The sequence below is a fragment of the Alnus glutinosa genome, chromosome 5 (assembly GCF_958979055.1).
Source record: "Alnus glutinosa chromosome 5, dhAlnGlut1.1, whole genome shotgun sequence".
Classification (NCBI taxonomy): domain Eukaryota; kingdom Viridiplantae; phylum Streptophyta; class Magnoliopsida; order Fagales; family Betulaceae; genus Alnus; species Alnus glutinosa.
The window spans coordinates 25,409,907-25,436,851 of record NC_084890.1 but is presented as its reverse complement, the minus strand read 5'-3'; the positions used below and the strand labels follow the sequence as shown (position 1 = coordinate 25,436,851).

The 26,945-nt window shown below is 36.1% G+C and overlaps 2 protein-coding genes, 1 long non-coding RNA gene and 2 pseudogenes across 3 annotated transcripts; all 5 read left to right on the top strand.

Annotated features, from left to right (window-relative positions):
- Window positions 1-601: 601 nt before the first annotated feature.
- LOC133869162 (putative F-box/LRR-repeat protein At3g42770) lies at window positions 602-2,802 on the top strand (annotated as a pseudogene).
- Window positions 2,536-16,289, top strand: LOC133868431 (hydroxyproline O-galactosyltransferase GALT2-like; annotated as a pseudogene).
- Window positions 13,637-15,626, top strand: LOC133868136 (uncharacterized). The gene is made up of 2 exons (XM_062304955.1): window positions 13,637-14,384; window positions 15,432-15,626. Exons 1-2 carry the CDS (start codon window positions 13,794-13,796, stop codon window positions 15,624-15,626), a joined length of 786 nt encoding a protein of 261 aa, XP_062160939.1. The 5' UTR covers window positions 13,637-13,793.
- Window positions 16,290-18,968: 2,679 nt separating the features above from the next.
- Window positions 18,969-21,139, top strand: LOC133869161 (hydroxyproline O-galactosyltransferase GALT2-like). The gene is made up of 5 exons (XM_062306116.1): window positions 18,969-19,024; window positions 19,226-19,298; window positions 20,275-20,448; window positions 20,731-20,838; window positions 20,930-21,139. Exons 1-5 carry the CDS (start codon window positions 18,969-18,971, stop codon window positions 21,137-21,139), a joined length of 621 nt encoding a protein of 206 aa, XP_062162100.1.
- Window positions 21,140-22,633: 1,494 nt separating this feature from the next.
- Window positions 22,634-26,438, top strand: LOC133868438 (uncharacterized). Its single transcript, XR_009900336.1, has 3 exons — window positions 22,634-22,795; window positions 22,926-22,993; window positions 26,235-26,438. It is a non-coding gene; the product is annotated as an uncharacterized LOC133868438 (long non-coding RNA).
- Window positions 26,439-26,945: the final 507 nt, after the last annotated feature.

The window sequence follows — 26,945 nt, the reverse complement described above, 5'->3', positions numbered from 1 at the left end:
AGGCACCAACTACATCTGCTTTAAATGGACATGTTGCTTCTTTTGCAAGTTCCCCGAATGATTTTTTTTTTACTGTTTCAAGGAAATGGAGGTTTATTTATTTATTTATTTTTAATTTTATTTTAGTAGATTGAAAACTAATGTATATGTCTAATTGATAATTGTTTCATTATTATGAATGATGATAGTTTCAATATTTGATAGCAGAGCTTTTTGGAATTTAAGATAAGGGCATGCCTCTTTAGGCTAGGGAGAAAAAAAGAAAACAAATACAGACAGATTGATGGAAATATCCTCTCTTTTTTTTTTTTTTCCCAAGAACCGTGACTATTTTAGCAAATTGATTTATTGTTTCGGTTTGGTTAACAGATATTTAATACTACTGGCATGGCGTTTGGTTCACAAGCTATAAGGGAGTACACCCGTGGGTCTTCACCAGAGTTGTTGCACATGCAGGTTGGTGGTGGTTTCGAGAGAAGAACATGGTCTATGAAATCGTCATTCATGCCCCCCTAAAAAGAAAATGAAGTCCTTAATTGGTAATAAAAGCATTAAGAGGCAATGCTTACTCCTTTAGTGGTTGTCACAAATATAATCCAACATGTCAAACCAAAAAGAGATACATCAGGTATGGAGCTACGGAATTGATGTCTTTTAAGACTGCTTTGGTAGTGTTTATGTACAGGTTATTAGGACCGTTGAAAGGGAAATATAAAAATAGATATGCTATTGAGGTGATAATTCATGCATGTATGCCTTTTAAGTTTTGCTATTCATGGCAACATGGTTTACACTAAACTTCATTGCTTTTCAAGGTTCATTATGCATTATAATGAAGAAACATTTGATGGAATTACAATTGTATGTACCTATAGGTTGTTACAATTTGGTTTGAATTGACAACATGTGTGCTATCTAAATTAAATCTCTTCCGTTTTCTTTTGGTATATCATATTTACTTAATATTATAGTTTTTTACTTTATTTGTTAAGAAAAATCAATATATACTTGTTCAATAATCTAGATATTAAATCCATTCTATAATATAATATATGTATGATATTAAAATTATAATCTTAACAATTATAGTGATACATAACACAGGGAACCAAGCACGTGCATTGCGTGTGCCATCCCAACTAGTAAAAAAAAAAAGTAGGCATATATTTAATATTATTTTCATTTTTAAAATCACATGTATCTGACACTGGTTTTGTTCTCTCTTGTAGCCAAAGAATGTCTTCTTTCTTTACAAACCTTCATCTACTTATAGTCAGGATATTCATTGATCTACCCAAGTCATCATAAGACCCTTGGAACGTTATTATCCTGTTATTATCTTTGTTGTTGTTTGTCTCATTATGATTTTTATTATTGTCTTCTTAGAACCTAATTGATTCATATTATAGCAATGCCAACTAATCGAGAGCTTCATTGCTCTTTATTATCAGATTGACAAGATAATGGTGGAACGGTTGCCAACAAACCAAATTTCCAGACTTAAGTGGCCCCAATCTCAGCCCTAGACATTGCTTGGTGTAAGTTTAAGTTTTAGATATATTTCTATGTATTCATACTATATTAAATAAACACCCTAAATTGTTTTATCTCTATTACCAACAAAGGCTTACTTTTACTTTGGAATCTTGGCATGCACAAGAGTTAATTTTGTTAATGTTATTTTGGGTGCACATAGATTGGCACTGCCCCGGTGGCCGATATGACTGGTAGATTGCCGGTGGACATTCTTTCTTCTATAATATCAATAATCTCATTGAGGGAAGCTGCCACTACTAGCATCCTTTCAAAAAGATGGAGATACCCTTGGAGGACCTCTTCTAACCTTGAGCTAGATGCCAAAAACATGCCTGGACATTTTTTAGACTTGAACCATTTCAAAAGGCAGCATACTTGGTGGAAACAGAAGCAAAAGGGAAGATTTGTTAGATGGGCAAATCATATTCTAGAACTCTATGTCGGCAAAAAGGTAGATTCCTTTAGGGTTGAGTATCCGTTGGGTAGTGATCATGGTTGCGACGTTGATCGATGGATTCAATTTGCAATTGATATGCAAGTTCAAAAGCTTGACATCAACCTGGCAGACGATCATTTGTCAGACTTGTATCATGAGCTCTATAAATTTCCATATTGGCTATTTGCTCAAGCAGGGAAAAAGTCAAAGAAAAAACATTTGTCTTTGAATTTTTGCAGCTTGAGTATTCTAGCAAATTTCAATGGCTTGGACTCTCTTTCATCCCTCTCATTGAAAAAGACAAGTTTAAATCAAGAGAATGTGGATAACATTTTGACTAGTTGCCCATCTTTAGAATGGTTTAGTATAAGCGAATGCCCTTGTCCATTTCGTTTGAAATTATCTAGTGGATGTTGGTTTCTCAGGCTGAGACACTTGAGGATATTTGTTGCAAGCCTTTAGAAAAAGTTGAAATTCATGATGGCATAAGTATTGCATCAATTGAGTACGACGCAAAGATGTTTGGGCAGGTCTTGTTAAAGAATAGTGCACAACTTGTTAGACTATGTATGACTTTGCAGTCTCATTGTAGAACTATGCAGTCTGATCCTAGAACTCAAATGACATACGTCCTTGGCTCACTTGCAAAAGACTTTTCTAGTTGAGACTTTATTATTGTGCACTCCGTATGTCCAGGTATTGCCACAGGAAAAATTTTAGTTGAGCTTTTTGTCATCATTTTTTAACATCATGTCTCTAGTTAATCATTTCTTTCCATTGTCTTTCAGGTTGATTTAATATCTAAGCACTTAACCACATTTACTAGCTAGACTAAAGCAATTGAAGCTATTAGGTGTAAGATTTAGAAAAATCCTGCTGGACCTGACCTCTGCTTTTTTGGAGGCGGCTCCATCATTGTTGGAACTTGAGATGGATGTAAGTTATCTTCTATATGTAGCACGTTTTTGTTTGATTGTTAAGCTGCACAGGGCTTTTTGTTCCTTGGAACTTTGTACAATCTCTTTATGTGTTTATTTATTTTTATTTTTTTGCTTTTGATACTTTATTAAACTAAGATTTGTATGATTGTTTACCCTTGTTTTGAGCCATAGCTCCATTTTATGTTTTCAAACAAAATATAAGTCGGAGGAGTCTCTAGACTTGGATAAATATTGGGTGTTTTGTAACCTGATTGATGGAAGTATTTCTTCTAAAGGTAATAAGCCAGAGATATTTATTACACTTTTCTTTACACCATTGTTTGAAAGATTTACTTTTTAAACGCAAATATCACCTATTGTTTCTAAGACGTCAGGAAGGATTTGTCTCCTGACCTCATCATGCCGTCGCCATAATGCCAGAATTTTTTATTTGTTATTTTTTTTTTCAATTTTCCTGGCAAATAAAATGAAATGCCAAGAAATTGAACATTCTTGGCACATTGTAAAACACCAGGAATGATTTTTTTGTTAACTGATAATTTTCAACAATACGCCACAATAGAAAAGATCAACTTGACATTTGTTACAAATGTCAAAGATAAAAATGCCAAGATGTGCCTCTTTTTTTTTTTTTTTGGTAGACTTCACTAAAAAACATTTTTCAAAAATAATTTTCACACTTATATTAAATCATGACACTTTTTCAAACCACAAAAAATAATAAAAATCCCCAAAACGCATTAATAAAAACATTTGCAGGTGTGCATATATAGAAATAGAAAGTTTTTTTATATAATCAAAATTAGTTTTACAATCAAGTGATATGCAATAGAAAGTTAGAAACACAAATGATTTACAAGTATGAATTTCTTCTTTTCTTCTTGAAAGTTAGAAACACAAAATTAGTCTTTTTTTCTTCTTGAAAGATGAGATTTGTTGGAGAAATAACACCTTATTTTTGGAGATGGTGAATGCTGGGTTATGTACATATCCACAACTAAAATCGAGCGAGAGCAAATTTTCAAAATTCTGGGTCTGGAGATTCCATCTACTGTTAATTTAGTACTTGTGTGATCTTTTTTGTTATTATTTTCGTGGAGGGAAATTTGCCCTTCCTGTGAAAATTTTCATGGAAGAAAACGATGAATATTTATTGTGCAGTTTACATGATTTGTTTCTGAATAATGATAAGGATGATTGTATTGTTGCTGTTTTGTAGATATTTTAGAACACCATTGGAGATATATGCAAGTAAAAACCAGAAACCCTAGTTGAAGCATGCAGCTTAGTAATATCTGGGAAGAATAAACCAAAAAAAAAAAAAAAACCCTCTAAAGTCTCCAGAATTATGAGACTTTAAAATTCTATTTTAAAACCAAAATCATAAAATAAAATAAAAACTTTTATGAAAACTATGAACTATCAAGCAAAAATATGCACTAAATGTCACATGGCAATTTTTTATTTTTGTGCGAGCATGCTGAAAGTTTTAATTTCTCATGTGAATCTCAGTTGATCCATTAATTTAGGTTAGCTAACTAAGGTCTGGTGTCACACACATCAAGTCTATCAATGCTAATTACAAATGTTACATAAGCGCATATCCCCCTCTTGAAAGCTTAAGGCTTTGAAACTTGATTTGAAGAAATTGAGCGAGGGGGTGTTTGGCAATGTAGATAGGAAGAAGAGGATCCTTCTAGAAGAGTTACGTGTTTTTGATGTCATTGAAGAAGAGAGGGCCTCAGGCGTTGGGGAGAAAATAAAGAAGGCTGAGGTTGTGATTGAGTTAGAGAGATCTACTCTCATGGAGGAGGTGAGTTGGAGGCAGACCCAAAAAATTATAGCATGAACATATTATGCTGCCCAAAGGGCTGCTGGTGGTGCCTTTAACAGAAAACTAGTTGATCAAAATTTAAACAAAATGATAGAACTGCAAATAAGAGGATATAAGGCAAGCTTGCTGTCCTGAAACAGTGCAAGAACACACCAAGATGCCCAATAAAGGGATTATGAACTCAGCTTTTGTAAAACTTATTTAGACCTAGACTTAATCTACCTCTCTTCTTCATTTTTTTTTTTTTTTTTCAATTGATAAATGACACATCCTCCTCCTTGTTCTTATGGAAGAAAGAAGTGCCATTCGAGTTGGAGCTTATTGACCTTTTTTTTTTTTGATAAGATCTGTTTTGTGGGCTGGCTTTGGTGGTTCTTGTGCATACTCCCGGTGTACTTAGGGGCGCCGCATGCTTTTTAATAAAATCTTCTTACTTATCAAAAAAAAAAAGGTTCTGTTGACCTTTTTAGGGATAACCTGTCTGTTAAGCGTCAAATTTTCAATTCACCATTATTTCTTATCTCTTTTTCTACAATGAAGTTGACTTCAGACTTATGAACTTGGTTCAGATGGAATAAAAGCATGAGCCTTGATAACTTAGCATATTAATTGCAACTTTTTCTTTCTTTGAGTGACATATGAGCTGCCAAATTCAGGTAATTACATACCAGGCTGATGTCTGCTTTGTCATTGTTCTGTGCTGATGAGATTCTTGACATCAATGGTGCGTCTTAGTGTATTGGTGTGTGTACCAATTTGGACTAATATGGTTTATGTGTCAAGCCTGATAGGGGTTTATACACTAGTTGGTATTAGTGGTCTCTAACATGGTATTCAATTGGGGCAGCATCATTTGAATGGTCTTACTGATCCTGTTTCTTCCTTGGGCTTAACATTGGGTTTGTTACTATAAATGACCTACTTTCTTTGAATTTCACTATATTGAGTTTGTTTGGTGGCAGTTTAAATAGCCAAATAACTCCGTTAACATGCTTTGAGTGTGATTCAATAATCTTTGTTTAAATTTACTGTGAAGCACCATAAATACACTGTCTGAACAATTATGTTTTCTGTAGCCTTAGTTGCCATTTTCCAATCAACTTCAGTAGCTTGCTGTATTGGTTGAAATTTTGGTATTCCAGGCTTAACCTCTGCGAGCCCCTGTTAATGCACTGTGTCACTTGAATCTTTCTCACCTTTTCTTGTAAATCTTTCAAATCTTAGTTTGTTTCTCTAGTACTTGCTGACTGTTTCTGAACCGTCCTGACCATGCTATGCACTAATGCCGTGAATTTTATGGGAAGGACAGGAAATTCTTTTATGCTCCATTGAAAATAAACTTTTAGTTATTTATCTATGGTCTGGTTGATTGTGATGTGGTTTGACTTATATTTTTATTTTCTTTCCTTCCAATTCTCTCAACTTTATATTAACATTTGAGCATGAAGGTGTTTCTTATCTATGTATTTGGCAGTTGATGGACATGGAAGATGCGAAAAATGGATGCGGAATGATATTTGTAGACTCAAAAGAGTCCAAGACAACCTCATGGTTTAAGCGATTTATAGGGTGTCAGCGGAAGCCAGAGGTGACCTGGCCATTTCCTTTTGTGGAGGGCGGACTGTTTATCCTGACCCTGCGTGCTGGTGTTGATGGGTACCATATCAATGATGGGGGTCGGCATCTGACTTCATTTCCGTATAGGACAGTAAGTAATGTGGAAATTTTTTTGAAGTTTACTACTGATGACATCTGTTTGCTACCTCTCCTACATGAATGGAGAATGCTTGCCCAGGAGATCTAAAGAAGGTCCGGGTCAAAGTGAGGAGAACTTGCAGTTTTGTTTGTGGTGTTGTGCTTCATGGCTTCTATTTTACTTCTTGAACTTGATTTATGACTTTCCCTTCTCTTTTTATAAATTTACATTTCCACTGGGCATTCCTAGTCCTTGTTAGTTGTTGATCTGTAGATTTTGTGGGAGCATGCTCCTATAGCTATAGTTGTTATAATAATACTTTTATCGTTCAAATTTCTGGCATTTCCACATAGTTTTTTTTATTTCAATAAATCCTGTATTGAACCCAGAAATGCTTTGCTGTACCTTCAGGAGTTTACTCTTGAAGATGCAACAGGACTAGCAATTAAAGGAGACGTGGATGTTCATTCAGTTTATGCTACGTCTCTCCCTACTTCTCATCCGAGTTTCTCACCTCAACGAGTATTGGAATTTTCAGACAAGTGGAAAACCCATCCTACACCCAAGAGAAAGATTCAGGTCTTTGTTGGAGTGCTATCTGCTACTAATCACTTTGCTGAACGCATGGCTGTTAGAAAAACTTGGATGCAAGCTACTGCTATCAAGTCTTCAAATGTAGTAGTTCCATTCTTTGTTGCATTGGTAAGGCTTCTGCAGTGATCATTAGCATGCATCCAAATATGGTGTCAAAATTTATGGGTTGATGAGTTAGCTTCCAGGATCAATTCCATATGAGTTTAAGGAATAGAAGGTGGCCCTATTGACATGCTTGAATATGAGAGTTTTCAATGATAATATTGATACCTAACCTATTAAGAATATAATAGATAGTGGCAAAGCAGAGAAGTCTGTATGAAACATAAATGTATAGTCCGGTTCTGAACATTGTCAAATGCATGCATAAAATGTTTGTGGTCTATAGGTGCAAAATTGCATTTTGATGAGCATATAGAGAAGACCAATCGTTGATGTACCTATTAGAGTAATATAAGGAAGGGCAATCTTGTATTTTTGCATCGTTGAGTGTATGTGTGTATATATGTATATACACACCTATATAGAAGCCAGCTTCTCTAAAGTTGTACTTTCACAATCTTTTCATACTCTATTTCTCTTATCTAGCAAAACCTCATGGTATCAGAGACTGGTTCATTTCTTTGTTTTTTGGTTCCTATATTCCACACGTGTTTGTGTGTTTAAGGCTTGGAAAGAGGTGTTAGAGAGTCTTACATTGGTCACATGTGGACTTTGGTATGGGTTTATGTACTTGTCGGGCCTACCCTCCCTTTGGCTTAAGCTTTTAGTTTGGACGCATTATACCTAGATGGACTGTCACTTTATCCGAGATATGGTTATGTGAACACAAGTTTTTACTTGATAACATTTTGATTGGTTAGGAGATGTATTCATAGAGATTCCGAGTAAGGATCTCTTTTTGTATATATGTGTGCGTGTGTGTGTAATAAGCTAGTCATAATAGACATCCATGCTCTATATTGAGGGGAAGTGTTGAGTTTTATATGTAAGGAATGGCAATCTTGTAATTTTACATCATTAATAAAATGCATAAATAGAGAAGCCAGCCAATTTAGCATTGAGCTCTCACAATCTTTTCGTGTTCTCTCTTTCTTTTTTGCCGTCAACACTATAGGATCATTCATGATTAATGTGAATATGCAGATGTCATATAATTGTTTATTTTTATTTTTTTTATAAGTAATAAACTGATTTTATTAGAAGCGTAAGGTGCCCTTAAGTACACTGAAAATATACAAGAGAAAGCACCTAACTAGAAAGCAAAAAAAAAAACAAGAAAATTGCCAAAACTAAGCGACAAAAGGGGCACAAAAGCCAAATATATTTGTTTTTTGAATGGAAGTATCTAATCCTTGCAATTTTCTTATGAATGCTACCTCTCCGCTTCATTTTCACTGACAAATTTGCTTTAGTGAGTGCAATAAACTTTTCTATATTTTTGCTTTTTTTTATATATGCGAGAGCAAGATACAACTTGGATGCAAATGTCTCTTATCAAGTGTTCAACTGTAGCAGTTTCATTTTGTCAAAAAGGATTCTGCATTTATCATTACCATGAATTCAACTATGGTGTCAAGATTTATGGGTTGATAGAGTTAGCTTCCAGGATCAATTCCACGAGTTAAAGGAACAGAACCTGGTGATATTGACATGCTTGACATATAGAGTTATTAATGATTCGTTAGTGTGTTATATAGAACGGAGGGAAATCCTGTAATTCTGCATCATTGATAATATATACAAATAGAAAAGCCAGCGACTCTAGGGTTGAGTTCTCGTAATCTTTCATATTCTCTCTTTCTCTTGAAGGTCACGTAACTGCATCATTTCGATCAGAATGATGGGAAATACATACCAAAGAGCAACATTATGAAGAATGCTAGTTTGAAACTCTGATTGTTCATCAAGTATGTGTAAATGAGATGGAGAGATTGGGTTTTTTATGACAAGAAATTAAGTCATCAAGATATTGGAAAGGAACTGTTAGATGGCATGATGAATTAAATGGGAATTATAAAATACCATCTAGAGAAATCAGATAAGTTTTTATATTTGTCGAAATTGTCTGAAGATAATGACTTCTGAGATGTCAGAATTGTTGAGGATCAGCGTTGCCAACCTTGGTTCAAAGAACTGAGGGTTGGGTTATTACTAGTCAGAGTTATAGCAATATTTGATTTCGGGAATTAATGACTTTGAGGAATCGTGCAAGGCTTGTTGACCTCTGTGAGCATATGACATGAAATCTATCTCCTTGCATGTGGTACGTATGAGGCTATTTATATGAATATCAAAGTTACTGTATGTACTCCAATCCAATAGACAAGTTTCTTTGTTGTCCTTATGATTCTTGGAATTCGGAAATATGGACTTCTACATTGATGTATGACATGCATATTAGCTAACAAAGTCCCGCGATATATGCCACGTATGTGTGTGCCTGTTTATATTTCTTCTGACATTCTTCACTGGCTGTTGTATATGTGTTTCTCTTTCATTTTCCCGTTCTAAGTATTTTCTGTCATTCATTGGATTATGAATGAGTTTTTGTTTATTTGGTGTTCTTAATTGTTTCAAAATTGACATGCAGAATCCAAGGAAGGAGGTGAATGCAGTGCTGAAAAAGGAGGCGGCTTACTTTGGTGATATTGTGATTTTGCCCTTTATGGATTGCTATGAGCTTGTTGTTCTCAAAACTTTTGCTATCTGTGAGTTTGGGGTGAGTTTGTGTTTTATAATTTATTAGTCTTTCATTAAACTCTTATTTTAATTAGGAATTCTTCTCAAATATTGTCCTTGAAAATGTCAGTCTTGGAACTTCAGTTTTGTTGGATCCCATGTTGAGTTGTATTCTATCCCTCAAATGTCCCAACATCCTCCATGCAGGTTCAGAATGTGACCACTGCATACATAATGAAATGTGATGATGACACGTTCGTTACAGTGAACACCGTCCTGAAAGAAATTGAGGGTATCTCTCCTAATAGGTCCCTTCATATGGGCAATCTCAATCTCTTGCATCGCCCTCTCCGAAGTGGAAAATGGGCAGTCACATATGAGGTATGTTAGTGGGGTTGCATTTGTGTAAATTTGAACTTGTTGCCTGCTATAGTTTGCAATTCTATTTGAACTTGGTTCTGTCTCTTGGGTTTTTGATTTCTCCAAGAGCTCCTTTCATAAATCAGATAATTTTGGAAGTCTGATACATTTGATTGCTTGGAAGTAGGATCATAGAAAGGAAGAGAAATAATTTCTTCTCATCGTATCTCGGGCTTCTTATTGTCATGTTTTCTACTAATTTGAGAAGTTTGTCTCTTTTTAGTTTTTGTTTATATAAGAGCTGTTTGATTCTCTTTGAATTGTTCCTATATCTGAAGGAATCCTGTAATGTGTAACATGAGTGGCCAGAAGAAGTATATCCTCATTATGCCAATGGGCCTGGATATATAATTTCCAGTGATATTGCTAAATATGTTGTCTCTCAACATGGCAATCGAAGCCTCAGGGTTAGTTTCATTATTTGTTCAATCTGCCTTCCCTCCAGCCTGCCTCCTCAGCAGGTTATAACTGAAAAATACTGTTTGTTTTTTGTGGCAGCTCTTCAAGATGGAGGATGTAAGCATGAGAATGTGGGTCGAGCAATTTAACGGTTCCATGGCGGCCGTCCAGTACTCCCACAACTGGAAATTTTGTCAGCATGGGTGCATGGAAAACTATTTCACTGCACATTATCAATCCCCAAGGCAGATGATCTGTCTTTGGGACAAATTGGCGAGGGGTCGGGCTCATTGCTACAACTTTAGATGACAATGAGCTGCTCGTAAAATTAGATTGAGCTCAACTTCCTCCTCTCTTCCCCCACCCCCACTTTGTATTTTTCACCCATCTTGGGTGCTGATTTTTTGTCCATTTAGGTTTGTGGATCAAAATATGGACTCATGGATGAATTGTGAGAATCAGTTTGCAATGACTTTACCAAAGCATGATGTGTTATATATTTACATGGTCTCAATATATTCATTTTTCACTAACAGGTTATTGGATTTTGAATGATGTTTGTAGTGTTCTCTTTTTTTGAAATTTGTTTATTTCTCTTTTATGGATGGACCAGACCATTTTATGTCTTTCAATAGGATGAATATGTTCCCATGAAGGTCTCAATTGGGAAAAAAAAAACTAGTACCTCTCTAATAATTATAACACATTATAGCATAAAAAAATAAATTATGAGAATCAAATTGTCTGATTGAGTTGTCTTTATGTCTTGGTATATCCTCTGCAAAATTCATGTTTTTTCTTCTGAACGTTATTCTTGTTACGACGACTTCGCTTGCTTTAATAGTCATGCGTTTTGCATGTTGTTTTTGGATCTTGAGATTTTTGCTACGCACTCCAACAAATATTTTATGCAGCTTTTAAAATCATTTTTATATAAAAATTTAATAAATATTATCTTTAAGGTTGATGGTGATTTTAAATTCATCTAAAGAAATATAAAATTAAAGAAAAACTTCACTTAACGCTCCTGAACTTTCATCACATTTGTAATTTCTTTTCTAAACTTAAAAAACTCTCAATTTAGTGTATTTATCTTTCAATTTTTGTTTTTCAGTTTCACTATTCTGTGATGATTTTCTATTAAATTTTGTCAAAATTTTTAAAATGCTCATGTTTTTTTAAAAAAAAAAATTAAAAATTTTCAAATATTCGGACGTAGATATTTTTGTGAATTTCGTTAAATCCTGACCAACGTCTAAATTTTTTTAATTTTTTTTCTTCTATAAAAAAAATGAGGAATATTTTGAAAATTTTGACATTCGTCGGTTAAGATTAATGAAAAATTCTAACGGATTGGTGAAATTGAAAAAAAAAAAAAAGAATATATTAAATTGAGAGTTTTTGAAGCCTAAAAGGTAATTGTAAATGTGATAAAAGTTTAGGAGTGGAGTGAATTTTTATTTTTATTTTATTTTATTTTATCGGTGCTCTTTTTACATGCCCTTCTCCATTCTTGTCTGCAGCACAAATATTTTTTGAGTTGTGTGATTTGCACACTCATCTTGTATACACATTATACGCATTTACAATAGGTGTAACACCCATGCACAACGTATGTACAAATATCATTTTTTACCCCCTCTTTTCCCCAAGTTATTCTAGATAACTCTCCTGTTTACCCTACTCCACCCTTTTTACCATCATGTACTTTTTCCTTGTGACTTCTCTCCTCAATCTATTAGGTCTTTGAACATCATGTACTGGTTTAAGCCAAGGATGAAGAGCACGGCGGATGGACAAACAACAGCTTTGGTTGCAAGGAGAATTCATAGCTTTGCTAGAATAAGCAGTTTTGGGAGAATAGGTAAGCTTTCTAACATGGCCTTGTCTTGATTTTGTTTGGTTTATGACATTTTTTTATCTATTTGTGATGGATCAATTTTGCAAAGTTTCGTAGAAACTGTTCATGATTGATCAATCACACCTCCAACTCGTTACAAAAGTTTTATGATGTTTGTTACGCCACTCAAAGTAAAACAGCAAATGATTATTGTGCATGCCAGGTTAGCTAGTATTTAGATCAAATTTGGAGTAAAAATGAATCATGAGAACGAATGTGCCTTGCGGTAGTTTGGCCACCCTATTTTGCCTGAGGGAAATTCTAGATTTCTTAAAATTTTCTTTCAATTTTTTTTTTTTAAATGATTTGACATATTTCTCAAAATAATAGATTACATGAGATTGTGACACATTATTTAAGAATCAAATTTTGTAGAAAAATTTTAGGATGTGTAGCATTTCCTCTTGTCCAAAGGAGCTACCATCTTTAGAAAATAATCGCAACCGAATAACTGAGTATTCAATTGCGGTTACCGATTATAGCATTTTAAAAAATCGGGTTTTATTATTATTATTATATATATATTAAAAAAAAAGGAAAAATAATATTAAACGCACTTTATTCCGACCTCATGATTCACTCATCTCTAGTCTTCTCCGCTCTTCACACTTCACAGCAGGCTGTCGCCTCTTCTTCTCCATTTCTCTTCTCTTCTTCTTTCCTTCTTCTTCTCTTCTGAATCTCCGATCCATGCCCACGTCGCCCACTTGCCCAGTGCCACGCCCACGACGCCCAGTGCGGCAATGCCCACGTGAAAGGTTCTCGCGGTCTGTTTGTAGATTTGTTTGCAGATTTGTTTGCGATTTTTGTAGTGGAAATATTTGCATATTTCGATTAGTATTTTGAAAATTCTGCGAGTGGGTTTTATGTGATTTTACTTTAACATTGTCTTTGTGTTTTTCTTTAGCAGCGCATCTACGATCCAGTGGACAACTAGCCGATACTACGGATCCAGTAATAAAATTGAGGGACACAGTTTAAACATTCATGTAACCGAGCTTTTCAAGCCGGCTTGCGGAATTAGATATGCAAAAACCGTAAGACCCGCCCTGCCCCGCACTCATCTACATAAATTCGTTCTTTTCCAAGTTTCTTCATGAGTTTGAAAACCCTCACTACCTCAATTTCTTGAATCCGACCATCCCTCCTCAGCATATAAGCTTTGGTTGCAAGGAGAATTCATAGTGGTGCTAGAATAAGCAGTTTTGGGAAAATAGATAATGCTTTCTAACATGGTCTTGTCTTGATTTTGTTTGATTTACGACATTTTTTATCTGTTTGTGATGGATCAATTTTACAAAGTTTCGTAGAAACTAACGCCAATTAATCCATAAATTAAGAACAAATCTGAACAAATGGAAACCGCATCATTGGAGTATTCTGCCGCCTCAACAGTGACCACATTTGACCCCCCGGTGCCCTTGCTCCGTGGACCCATTCTGGACGGCCCATCGGACGACCCGTTGGCCGGGCCGTATGTGCTCGCGTTTCGGGACCCCCAAGTTTGGGCCTCCGCGCTCAAAGCCTGTGAGTCCAAGCTCGTGGACCAGTGCGAGCATGGTGCGAGAGTTGGATGCGCCATCGCTGCGTCCAACAAGTGCAAAATCCCCTGGTGGCGTGCTATGGTTTGCCCGAGGGCGATGGATCTGAGCGGGCGCGAGAAGTACGAGGAGCGAGAAATGGAGGGTTGTGTCTTGGCGGCGAAGGAGAAGTGTATTGGGTTTGCGAGGGACAAGTGTGCAGCACCGTTTCGGGATGCCCGAATTGTGGCGAGGGAAAGGCGGGTGAGGACGAAGGATCTTGGGAAGTTGATCGCTTGGGCATCAGTTTCCTATAGGAGTACGTGGATGAACCTGATTAGATTGGATCAATTGGGTTGGCGGGTTTTGGCGGCGAGGAGTTATAGGGCTAGTGAATTGCTCGGCCTTGATAGCAATTTTGAAAAGGTTTTAAAAGGCGAAAATTGAGAAATGTGTTGTTCCCACAGAAGTTGCCCCTAGTACAAATACATGCACGGTTTTTCCACCATCAAGAATCACTGTCAAGTGGGAATGTTTATGTTCTTTACCATGATTGCTAGCAACACTACTGCTTGGCCACTGTTGTTGTTGCGTGTGTTTGTTTCTCTGGTTAAAATACATTGATTCATTTTCTTCTTCTTCCTCTTCAATTCAATGTTTGGTATGATTGTTTTGATCTACTGATAAGAATATGCAGAGAGAATTAAGTACTTGCCTTGAACCTAAAATTTGTTTGGTTTTTCTGATTTTTGAGCTTTTTGTGGGTGGTTTATTTTACTAAAGTTATGAGTGCTGCTGATCAAAATCACTTTGGATAGTAGAATGAGACGTTGTCTTTCCAGTTTGCAAGTAGCTGGTAATTTGGATATTATGTAAGACCTTCCAACAGTAGTTTAAATACATCAATTCAGCTGTAGTGATCTCTAATTCTTTGCTTGAAAATGTTCTCTGTCATCTTATGTATATCATACTTTTGTCTTTTGTTCTTATAAAGCTCTCTTGGCATGCATAACTAGTTAATTTGAAGCATATATGGGCTACATTTAAAAATTAGCAGGATGAATTTTACTTAGTTGATAGAAGTTGGCTGAATCAAAAAATGTGTCTGTTGATGGGGAGTTGGATGTGCTGGCAACCCTTGGCTATTTTCTATTATGTTCATTTATGGGTTTGGGAAGATCTGATTACTAGTGGACGTAATATGTTGCATGTTAATGTTAATGGGCGCATTACTTGCTTTGGGGGCGTTTAATGATGATTTACCAAAGCTGTAGTCTCATTTTGGATAGGGGATCATGGTCCTATCTAAGTCTAACATGATTTTTTTTTATTTTTGGATAACCAGTTAATTTTGGATAAGGAATTCTTCTCAAATATTGTCCTTGAAAATGTCAGCCTTGGAACTTCAGTTTTGTTGGATCCCATTCTGGGTTGTATTCTATCCCTCAAATGTTCCAAACATCCTCCATGCAGGTTCAGAATGTGACCACTGGATACATAATGAAATGTGATGATGACACCTTCGTTAGGGTGGACACTGTCCTAAAAGAGGCATCTCTCCTAATACGTCCCTTTATATGGGCAATCTCAACCTTTTGCATCGCCCTCTCCGAAGTGGAAAATGGGCAGTCACATATGAGGTATGTTAGTGGGGTTGCATTTGTGTAAATTTGAACTTGTTGCCTGCTATGGTTTGCAATTCAATTTGAACTTGGTTCTGTCTCTTGGGTTTTTGATTTCTCCAAGAGCTCCTTTCATCAATCAGATAATTTTGGAAGTCTGATACATTTGATTGCTTTGGAAGTAGGATCATAAAAGGGAAGAGAAATAATTTCTTCTCATCGTATAAGTAGGATTATATTAGAGCTGTTTCATTCTCTTTGCATTGTTCCTGTATCTGAAGGAATCCTGTAATGTAACAGGAGTGGCCAGAAGAAGTATATCCTCCTTATGCCAATGGGCCCGGATATATAATTTCCAGTGATATTGCTAAATATGTTGTCTCTCAACATGGTAATCGAAGCCTAAGGGTTAGTTTCATTATTTATTCAATCTGTCTTCCCTCCAGCCTGCCTCCTCAGCAGGTTATGACTGAAAAATGCTGTTTGTGTTTGGTGGCAGCTCTTCAAGATGGAGGATGTAAGCATGGGAATGTGGGTTGAGCAATTTAACGGTTCCATGGCGGCCGTCCAGTACTCCCACAACTTGAAATTTTGTCAGTATGGGTGAATGGAAAACAATTTCACTGCACATTATCAATCCCCAAGGCAGATGATCTGTCTTTGGGACAAATTGGCAAGGGGTCGGGCTCAGTGCTGCAACTTTAGATGACAATGAGCTGCTTGGGTGCTGATTTTTTGTCCATTTAGGTTAGTGGATCAAAATATGGACTCATGGATGAATTGTGAGAATCGGTTTGTCATAGTGATTTCTGTACCCATAATATGGCAAATTGGACAGCGACATCTAACTGCATTCTCACTCTATCTTTTAGCTCTGTTCATTTCTTTCCTGTTTTGGAAAGGAAATCTCTTCCTCTTTTTTAGTTCCATAATGTTTTGGTTTTCTCTATAGTACTTAAAAAATAAAAGAGAGGAAAAAGACAATTATGGCCTTGAGATAGTTTATCAGTTAAAGTCCTTAGCATGATGGGGCAAGGACGCCATTTCGTTTGCCTTAATCATAGGGAGAACTAAACAAGCGGATAATAACACAACGAATTGATGATCTCATGGATCGAGTCTATTCTGTATTAATTAATTATCTACACATTTGCATAAAGTCTCTCAAGAAATGAAGGGGAATATGATTTTTAAAGGAAAAACAATACCCATTATGGGCAAGTCAATGGCTATAACCTACAATCTTCAAAGCTAAGTATAATTGTTTAAGTTGAAAAAAGGGACGGAGACCTTGACAATTGACAATTGACAAGATATTGTTTGGGTAGCAAATTTAGCTGAGTAAATTGGAGTAAATTTTTGACACTATATGCGAATTTAAAATAAATTTAACACGAAATTAATAAGTTTAGATAAAAAAAATTTGACCTATTTAATTTAATTAAATAAGTCTAATTAAAATTTGTTTACATAATTTTATACTTATCCCTGAGCCACCCCTCAAACCCAATCTCTCGGAACACAAATAGAAAAGTATATAATTTTATACTTTTTCAATTATTTTTATATTTTTATCTAAGAAAATATAAAAATAAGGAAAAACTTTACTTAACCCTCTTGAACTTTTATCACATTTGTCATTTCATTTCTAAATTTCAAAAACTTTTAATTTAGTGTATCCATCTTTTCAATTCCACTATTCCGTTAAGATTTTCTGTTAAATCCTGTCAAAATTTCTAGAATACTCATTTTTTTTTAAATTATAATTTTTTTTTTCAAAGATTCGGACGTGAGTATTTTTATAAATTTCGTTAAATCCTGATCAACTTCTAAATTCTTACAATTTTTTTTTTCATAAAAAAATGATGGTTCTTTATAAATTTTGACATTCGTCAATTAAGACTTAACAGAAAATCTTAATGAATGGGTGGAATTGAAAATAATTGAAAGATAAATATACTAAATTGAAAGTTTTTTAACTTTAAGAAGTTGTAAATGTGACGAAAGTTCAAGAGTGAAGTGAAATTTTTATTTTACGAATGCTATTTGTTGAAGAAGACAATTTGTGTTTGGTTACAGTCCCTTCTCCATTCTTGTCCATAGCACGAATATTTTTTACCCACTCTTTTTCCCAAGTCATTCTAACCTAGTGATTCACTCTTCTCCACTCTTCACACTTCATAGCACGTTGTCGCCTCTTCCTCTCCCTCTCCACTACTCTTCTCTTCTCTTCTTCTTGCTTCTTCTCTTTTTCTGAATCTCCGATCGACGCCCACGCCCACGCCCACTCGCCCAGTGGCACGCCCACGCCGACGACGCCCAGTGCCCACGTGAAAGTTTCTCTCGGTCTGTTTGCAGATTTGTTTGAGATTTTCGTAGAGGAAATATTTGCAGATTTCGATTAGTATTTTGAAAATTTTGTGAGTGGGTTTTATGTGATTTTACTTTAACATTGTCTCTTTGTGTTTTTCTTTAGCAGCGCAGCTACGTTTCATTGGACAACTAGCCTAGTTCGTCTACCACATTTGCTGCAAGTATTTTCTAGTCATTTCTATATCTAAATTGTCAACTTATTGTATCGAGATTTTTGAGAATCCCTTGTTTTGGGTTATAATTTGCTGTAATCTTTTTTGTTTGTTTCTTCTTTTTTTCTGCAAATGATTCACAAAATTTAGATCATTTGTTTTTCTTCGATACTGTTTGAATCATATATGGTATAATAAAGGTTGAATCCGCACCAATATTAGTTGGAATTAATTCCTCAAAAAGGAAAAAACGACACCCATTCATACTTGTCCATAGCACGAATATTTTTTACCCACTCTTTTTCCCAAGTCATTCCAGATAACTCCCCCGTTTATACTACTCCACCCTTTTTACCATCATGTGCTTGTCCTTTGTGACCCTTCCTCACTCCATTAGGTCTTTGAACAGCATGTACTGGTTTAGTGGCTCTAAGCCAAGGATGAAGAGCACGTCGGATGGACAAACAACAACTTTGGTTGCTAGGAGAATTCATAGAGGTGCTAGAATAAGCGGTTTCGGGAAGAGGAGGGTTGTGGATAGTGATATGCAAGCGGTAGCTGTCGGTGACCCTCCATTTGAAGCAAGGGTCGTTGGTGTACATGTTCCGGCAGAACTGGTTGCTTCCGACGACAATCTGCCTGAAGAAGTGGATTATGCCGAGGATTCTCTGTTGGCCGAAGAAGTTGGCCCGATTGAGGGAGCTGGCGATGATTTGCGTGCAGCAGAAACTATTTGGCCAATTCGGACAATGCCAGAGACGATGTTGGTGCTGAAAGTTCTGCTCTTCCCATGGAATCAGTTTCAGCGGCATTGAGTTCCTCCGATTGGGAAAATTTTAAAGGCACATCCACTGATGACATTAATGGAGTTGGAGTTGGAGTTGGATTTGAAGGATGCTCGAAAGATTTGTTATGCAAGGTCTCTTCATGTGGAAGAAAAAGATTTTATTGTTTCGTATTGCCTATTGCAAATCTGCAGTATGAAGTGATAGGAGAGACAGATGGAGGAGAACTCTGATGCGGAGATAAAGATCTTGGTGGAGGATGAGTTGACAGCTTCTAACTAGTATGTGCCCTACTTTTGTTGAATAACGTGCTTGATAATATTTTGGTCTTTTAGATTTTATATTGGATATTGGTTTGTCTATAATTGTCATTTGTTTAAATGGTTATCTGAATTGTTTTATCCTATTGTACTTTTGTTTTAAAAGAAAGTGAGATGTTGATCATGACAACACCAAGATAATTAGTAATTTAATTTGATCAGATGTACTGTTGTTGTTGGGTGTGTTTGTTTCTCTTGTTAAAATACATTGATTCATTTTCTTCTTCTTCCTCTTCAATTCGATGTTCTGTATGATTGTTTTGATCTACTGATAAGAATATGCAGAGAGAATTAAGTACTTGCCTTGAACCTAAAATTTGTTTGGTTTTTCTGATTTTTAAGCTTTTTGTGGGTGGTTTATTTTACTAAAGTTATGAGTGCTGCTGATCAAAATCACTTTGGATAGTAGAATGAGACGTTGTCTTTCCAGTTTGCAAGTAGCTGGAAATTTGGATATTATGTAAGACCTTCCAGCAGTAGTTTAAATACATCAATTCAGCTGTAGTGATCTCTCCTTCTTTGCTTGAAAATGTTCTCTGTCATCTTATGTATATCATACTTTTGTCTTTTGTTCTTATAAAGCTCTCTTGGCATGCATAACTAGTTAATTTGAAGCATATATGGGCTACATTTAAAAATTAGCAGGATGAATTTTACTTAGTTGATAGAAGTTGGCTGAATCAAAAAATGTGTCTGTTGATGGGGAGTTGGATGAGCTGGCAACCCTTGGCCATTTTCTATTATGTTCATTTATGGGTTTGGGAAGATCTGATTACTAGTGGACGTAATATGTTGCATGTTAATGTTAATGGGCGCATTACTTGCTTTGGGGGCGTTTAATGATGATTTACCAAAGATGTAGTCTCATTTTGGATAGGGGATCATGGTCCTATCTAAGTCTAACATGATTTTTTTTTATTTTTTTTGGATAACCAGTTAATTTTGGATAAGGAATTCTTCTCAAATATTGTCCTTGAAAATGTCAGCCTTGGAACTTCAGTTTTGTTGGATCCCATGCTGAGTTGTATTCTATCCCTCAAATTTTCCAAACATCCTCCATGCAGGTTCAGAATGTGACCACTAGATACATAATGAAATGTGACGATGACACCTTCGTTAGGGTGGACACTGTCCTAAAAGAAATTGAGGGCATCTCTCCTAATACGTCCCTTTATATGGGCAATCTCAACCTCTTGCATCGCCCTCTCCGAAGTGGAAAATGGGCAGTCACATATGAGGTATGTTAGTGGGGTTGCATTTGTGTAAATTTGAACTTGTTGCCTGCTATGGTTTGCAATTCTATTTGAACTTGGTTCTGTCTCTTGGGTTTTTGATTTCTCCAAGAGCTCCTTTCATCAATCAGATAATTTTGGAAGTCTGATACATTTGATTGCTTTGGAAGTAGGATCATAAAAGGGAAGAGAAATAATTTCTTCTCATCGTATAAGTAGGATTATATTAGAGCTGTTTCATTCTCTTTGCATTGTTCCTGTATCTGAAGGAATCCTGTAATGTAACAGGAGTGGCCAGAAGAAGTATATCCTCCTTATGCCAATGGGCTCGGATATATAATTTCCAGTGATATTGCTAAATATGTTGTCTCTCAACATGGTAATCGAAGCCTAAGGGTTAGTTTCATTATTTATTCAATCTGCCTTCCCTCCAGCCTGCCTCCTCAGCAGGTTATGACTGAAAAATGCTGTTTGTTTTTTGTGGCAGCTCTTCAAGATGGAGGATGTAAGCATGGGAATGTGGGTTGAGCAATTTAACGGTTCCATGGCGGCCGTCCAGTACTCCCACAACTTGAAATTTTGTCAGTATGGGTGCATGGAAAACAATTTCACTGCACATTATCAATCCCTAAGGCAAATGATCTGTCTTTGGGACAAATTGGCGAGGGGTCGGGCTCAGTGCTGCAACTTTAGATGACAATGAGCTGCTTGGGTGCTGATTTTTTGTCCATTTAGGTTAGTGGATCAAAATATGGACTCATGGATGAATTGTGAGAATCGGTTTGTCATAGTGATTTTTGTACCCATAATGTGGCAAATTGGACAGCGACATCTAACTGCATTCTCACTCTATCTTTTAGCTCTGTTCATTTCTTTCCTGTTTTGGAAAGGAAATCTCTTCCTCTTTTTTAGTTCCATAATGTTTTGGTTTTCTCTATAGTACTTAAAAAATAAAAGAGAAGAAAAAGACAATTATGGCCATGAGATAGTTTATCAGTTAAAGTCCTTAGCATGATGGGGCAAGGACGCCATTTCGTTTGCCTTAATCATAGGGAGAACTAAACAAGCGGATAATAACACAACGAATTGATGATCTCATGGATCGAGTCTATTCTGTATTAATTAATTATCTACACATTTGCATAAAGTCTCTCAAGAAATGAAGGGGAATATGATTTTTAAAGGAAAAACAATACCCATTATGGGCAAGTCAATGGCTATAACCTACAATCTTCAAAGCTAAGTATAATTGTTTAAGTTGAAAAAAGGGACGGAGACCTTGACAATTGACAATTGACAAGATATTGTTTGGGTAGCAAATTTAGCTGAGTAAATTGGAGTAAATTTTTGACACTATATGCGAATTTAAAATAAATTTAACACGAAATTAATAAGTTTAGATAAAAAAAAATTTGACCTATTTAATTTAATTAAATAAGTCTAATTAAAATTTGCTCACATAATTTTATACTTATCCCTGAGCCACCCCTCAAACCCAATCTCTCGGAACACAAATAGAAAAGTATATAATTTTATACTTTTTCAATTATTTTTATATTTTTATCTAAGAAAATATAAAAATAAGGAAAAACTTTACTTAACCCTCTTGAACTTTTATCACATTTGTCATTTCATTTCTAAATTTCAAAATCTTTTAATTTAGTGTATCCATCTTTTCAATTCCACTATTCCGTTAAGATTTTCTGTTAAATCCTGTCAAAATTTCTAGAATACTCATTTTTTTTTTTAATTATAATTTTTTTTTCAAAGATTCGGACGTGAGTATTTTTATAAATTTCGTTAAATCCTGATCAACATCTAAATTCTTACAATTTTTTTTTTTCATAAAAAAAATGATGGTTCTTTATAAATTTTGACATTCGTCAATTAAGACTTAACAGAAAATCTTAATGAATGGGTGGAATTGAAAATAATTGAAAGATAAATATACTAAATTGAAAGTTTTTTAATTTTAAGAAGTTGTAAATGTGACGAAAGTTCAAGAGTGAAGTGAATTTTTCATTTTTATTTTATTTTATTTTATGAATGCTATTTGGTGAAGAAGACAATTCGTGTTTGGTTACAGGCCCTTCTCCATTCTTGTCCATAGCACGAATATTTTTTACCCACTCTTTTTCCCAAGTCATTCTAACCTAGTGATTCACTCTTCTCCACTCTTCACACTTCATAGCACGCCGTCGCTTCTTCCTCTCCCTCTCCACTGCTCTTCTCTTCTCTTCTTCTTGCTTCTTCTCCTTTTCTGAATCTCCGATCGACGCCCACGCCCACGCCCACTCGCCCAGTGCCACGTCCACACCGACGACGCCCAGTGCCCACGTGAAAGTTTCTCTCGGTTTGTTTGCAGATTTGTTTGAGATTTTCGTAGAGGAAATATTTGCAGATTTCGATTAGTATTTTGAAAATTTTGTGAGTGGGTTTTATGTGATTTTACTTTAACATTGTCTCTTTGTGTTTTTCTTTAGCAGCGCAGCTACGTTTCATTGGACAACTAGCCTAGTTCGTCTACCACATTTGCTGCAAGTATTTTCTGGTAATTTCTATATCTAAATTGTCAACTTATTGTATCGAGATTTTTGAGAATCCCTTGTTTTGGGTTATAATTTGCTGTAATCTTTTTTGTTTGTTTCTTCTTTTTTTCTGCAAATGATTCACAAAATTTAGATCATTTGTTTTTCTTCGATACTGTTTGAATCATATATGGTATAATAAAGGTTGAATCCGCACCAATATTAGTTGGAATTAATTCCTCAAAAAGGAAAAAACGACACCCATTCATACTTGTCCATAGCACAAATATTTTTTACCCACTCTTTTTCCCAAGTCATTCCAGATAACTCCCCCGTTTATACTACTCCACCCTTTTTACCATCATGTGCTTGTCCTTTGTGACCCTTCCTCACTCCATTAGGTCTTTGAACAGCATGTACTGGTTTAGTGGCTCTAAGCCAAGGATGAAGAGCACGTCGGATGGACAAACAACAACTTTGGTTGCTAGGAGAATTCATAGCGGTGCTAGAATAAGCGGTTTCGGGAAGAGGAGGGTTGTGGATAGTGATCTGCAAGCGGTAGCTGTCGGTGACCCTCCATTTGAAGCAAGGGTCGTTGGTGTACATGTTCCGGCAGAACTGGTTGCTTCCAACGACAATCTGCCTGAAGAAGTGGATTATGCCGAGGATTCTCTGTTGGCCGAAGAAGTTGGCCCGATTGAGGGAGCTGGCAATGATTTGCGTGCAGCAAAAACTATTTGGCCAATTCGGACAATGCCAGAGACGATGTTGTTGCTGAAAGTTCTGCTCTTCCCATGGAATCAGTTTCAGCGGCATTGAGTTCCTCCGATTGGGAAAATTTTAAAGGCACATCCACTGATGACATTAATGGAGTTGGAGTTGGAGTTGGAGTTGGATTTGAAGGATGCTCGAAAGATTTGTTATGCAAGGTCTCTTCATGTGGAAGAAAAAGATTTTATTGTTTCGTATTGCCTATTGCAAATCTGCAGTATGAAGTGATAGGAGAGACAAAGATGGAGGAGAACTCTGATGCGGAGATAAAGTATAACACCTCAAAAAAATTTAGCATTTCTATATGAGAACCCAAAGAAAATTGTTATAATATTAAGTAGTAATATAAAAGATTAAAAGGGTTTTTGTTTAATAATTAGGTGTTTTATAAGATTTCTGTATTACTGAATAGGTTTAAAAAAAAAAAAAAAAAAAAAAAAAAAAAAAACTGTGTGTCAAAGAAACTACATGTGGCCTAAACGTGTCTCAAATTCTCTCTTCTCTTTGACACCTTTTGAACATGCATTATTGTTTTAGACACGTACACCCTCCTCTCTTTTCTTTCACTCCTCTTTTCTTCTTCCTCCTTTTCTTTCACTCGACGGAAACAAGAGTGAGAGGAGAGACAGAGATCTTTTGAGAGATGAGATTGAGAGGGAGGCAAAGAGAGCGATCGAGAGAGAGATCGGGAGAGTGAGAGATGAAACCGAGAGAGAGGGAGAGCTGGAGACCCGGAGAGAGATCCAGTGGCGATCGACGCCGGTAGAGACCGAAGGAGAGGAAGATTGGACCCGATCTTCCGGTGGATGTCGCCGGTGAGGCAAAGGGACCCGATTTCCGGCAAGCCCGTGACCCGTAGCCGCCAGACCCGAGAGAGAGAACCCGAGCGGTTCATGAACCCGTGAGGACCCGATCCTCCATGGGTCACCGGAGGCGCGATTCCGGTGAACCCGTAACCCAAGGACCCGAGGAAGAGAACCGGAGGTGACTCGATTTAGGAAGACCCGAGAACCCGCGAGACCCAACCCGATCCTTCATCCGGTGATTTTTTTTCCCCGGCAGAATCAATGGCGAATTTCGGTGGATTTGCTAAGAAAATCCTTGGGGTAATTTCTTGAAAACCCGTTTGATTATTTTGGGTAAAGATTATGGTTGATAATTAGGTTTGGTTGGATGATGGTTAATGATTTTTGGGGGTTCTCTATTGATTGGTTAAAAATTCGGTATTGATAAGTGATGGGGTATTTTTTTGTAGTTGATCAGTTGTGTGGGTATTTTTCCTATTTGGCTGAATTTGGGTTCTTTGAGGTTGCTGTGATGATGGGTTATTTGGGGTTTTGATTTCCGAGATTGATTTTGTTGGGTTTTGTGGTGTTTGGCTAGCAAACCGAATGGGTATAATGAATTACTATTTAAATTTTGAGGTTTGGACTATGGGTTAATCTATGGAGTTCGGTTTGAGGAATGGGTGTCTTGATTTCTATGCATGACCGAATAAACATAGTGAATGGAGGCTGAAACTGTTGAGTTTGGCGGGTTTTTTTTTCAGTGTTAATCCTTGGATTTAATTCGTATGGTTAAAACTTGGAGTTTGATCTTGTGTTTTGCTATTTTTGGACATAGAATTAATTATGTGTGTGAGGAATGGGTTAATCTATGGAGTTCGGTTTGAGGAATGGGTGTCTTGATTTCTATGCATGACCGAATAAACATAGTGAATGGAGGCTGAAACTGTTGAGTTTGGCATTTTTTTTTTCCAGTATTAATCCTTGGATTTAATTCGTATGGTTAAAACTTGGAGTTTGATCTTGTGTTTTGCTATTTTTGGACATAGAATTAATTATGTGTGTGATGTTCTCTGTTGGTGAAGGTTTTGGATGGCTGAGCCGTGTGTGTGTGTGTGTGTGGGTGTAGGTGTGACCGCCACAGTGATATGAGGGGTAGGGTTTCCTTATTGGATCGGTGTGATTGATAGTACGTGTTAGAGGAATCCTATGTTTTGGGGTTATTATGATATAATATGTTTTAGATTATGTTAAACCCTATAGTTTGGTTAATGTGATTATGTGGAAGTGGTAATTGGTAATTGATTTTATGGTTGGGAATTTAATGAGTTCGGTTTAATATTGGTTGGTTTGGGTTACAGAGTTCTGGACTATGGATTTGATGATTTAAGAAAGTTCATTTTTGGGGATTTCTGTGAATAGGCCGAATGATTTCTTGCTTCTTTTATGTTGAAATTACTGATTATTGAGGATTTAGTTCACTAAGGTAGTGGCGTTGGTTAAATTATTCTGAATTTCAAGAGAAGTCATAAATTAATGATTTCAGATATCTGCGGTAAATTTGAGTAGAGATTTTATATTAATAGGAAGTATTTGAAGAATTATGATTACATGCTATGTAGGATATTTATATAGGATACCCTTAATTTAAGTTTTAGGCTTCAAATTTCAGAATGTTCTTCTAAGATTTATCTTTCAATTTATTTAGGTAGAAGTTCGACCTCGAAGTTGATGGCAAATCCAGGTAAGGGGACACAACTTTAAAACTCGGCGAAATTTTTAAATAAAATCTTTTCAAGAGTAAAACGTCGAGAATTTTCAAAGGACTCTTTCACTTTAATATTACTTGTTATTTTTTTTTTCTTCAATTATAATGATTCTTTTATGAAATGTAATTGAACCTCCTTATGATTATATGGTAGCTCTCAAGAATGAAATAATAAATATGTTACCTGTGAATTCCATGGATGAATGAAGCTAATAATTATATGTTACATGTGCACCATATGAATGAAGAGGATGATGTAATTATGATTTTCAAAAATGATACATGTGCACCATGAGAATGAGGATGATGATGACTCTCAAAATATATGTGTTACATGTGCACTATATGAACAAGATGATGAAATTATGTTGAATATTTGTTTTATGTGCATCACACAAAGTTTTGTCCCACGGTACCATAATGCTGTGATCCGGATCTTATGATGATGATGATGATGGGTAGCGGGGCAACCACACCAAAAGTGTGGGGCTATCGGCCGGGGGGTTCTCGCCTAGGGAGCTTCCTAACCCGGCAGCTCTCCCCTGTGACGACAGGATGAGCCATGGATCCTTCGGGATCAGTCCTTTGGACGAGCCCAACGTGCACCGCTCATGGTAAAAATGCGGAAGTGGTCCAGTGGTAGACAAAACT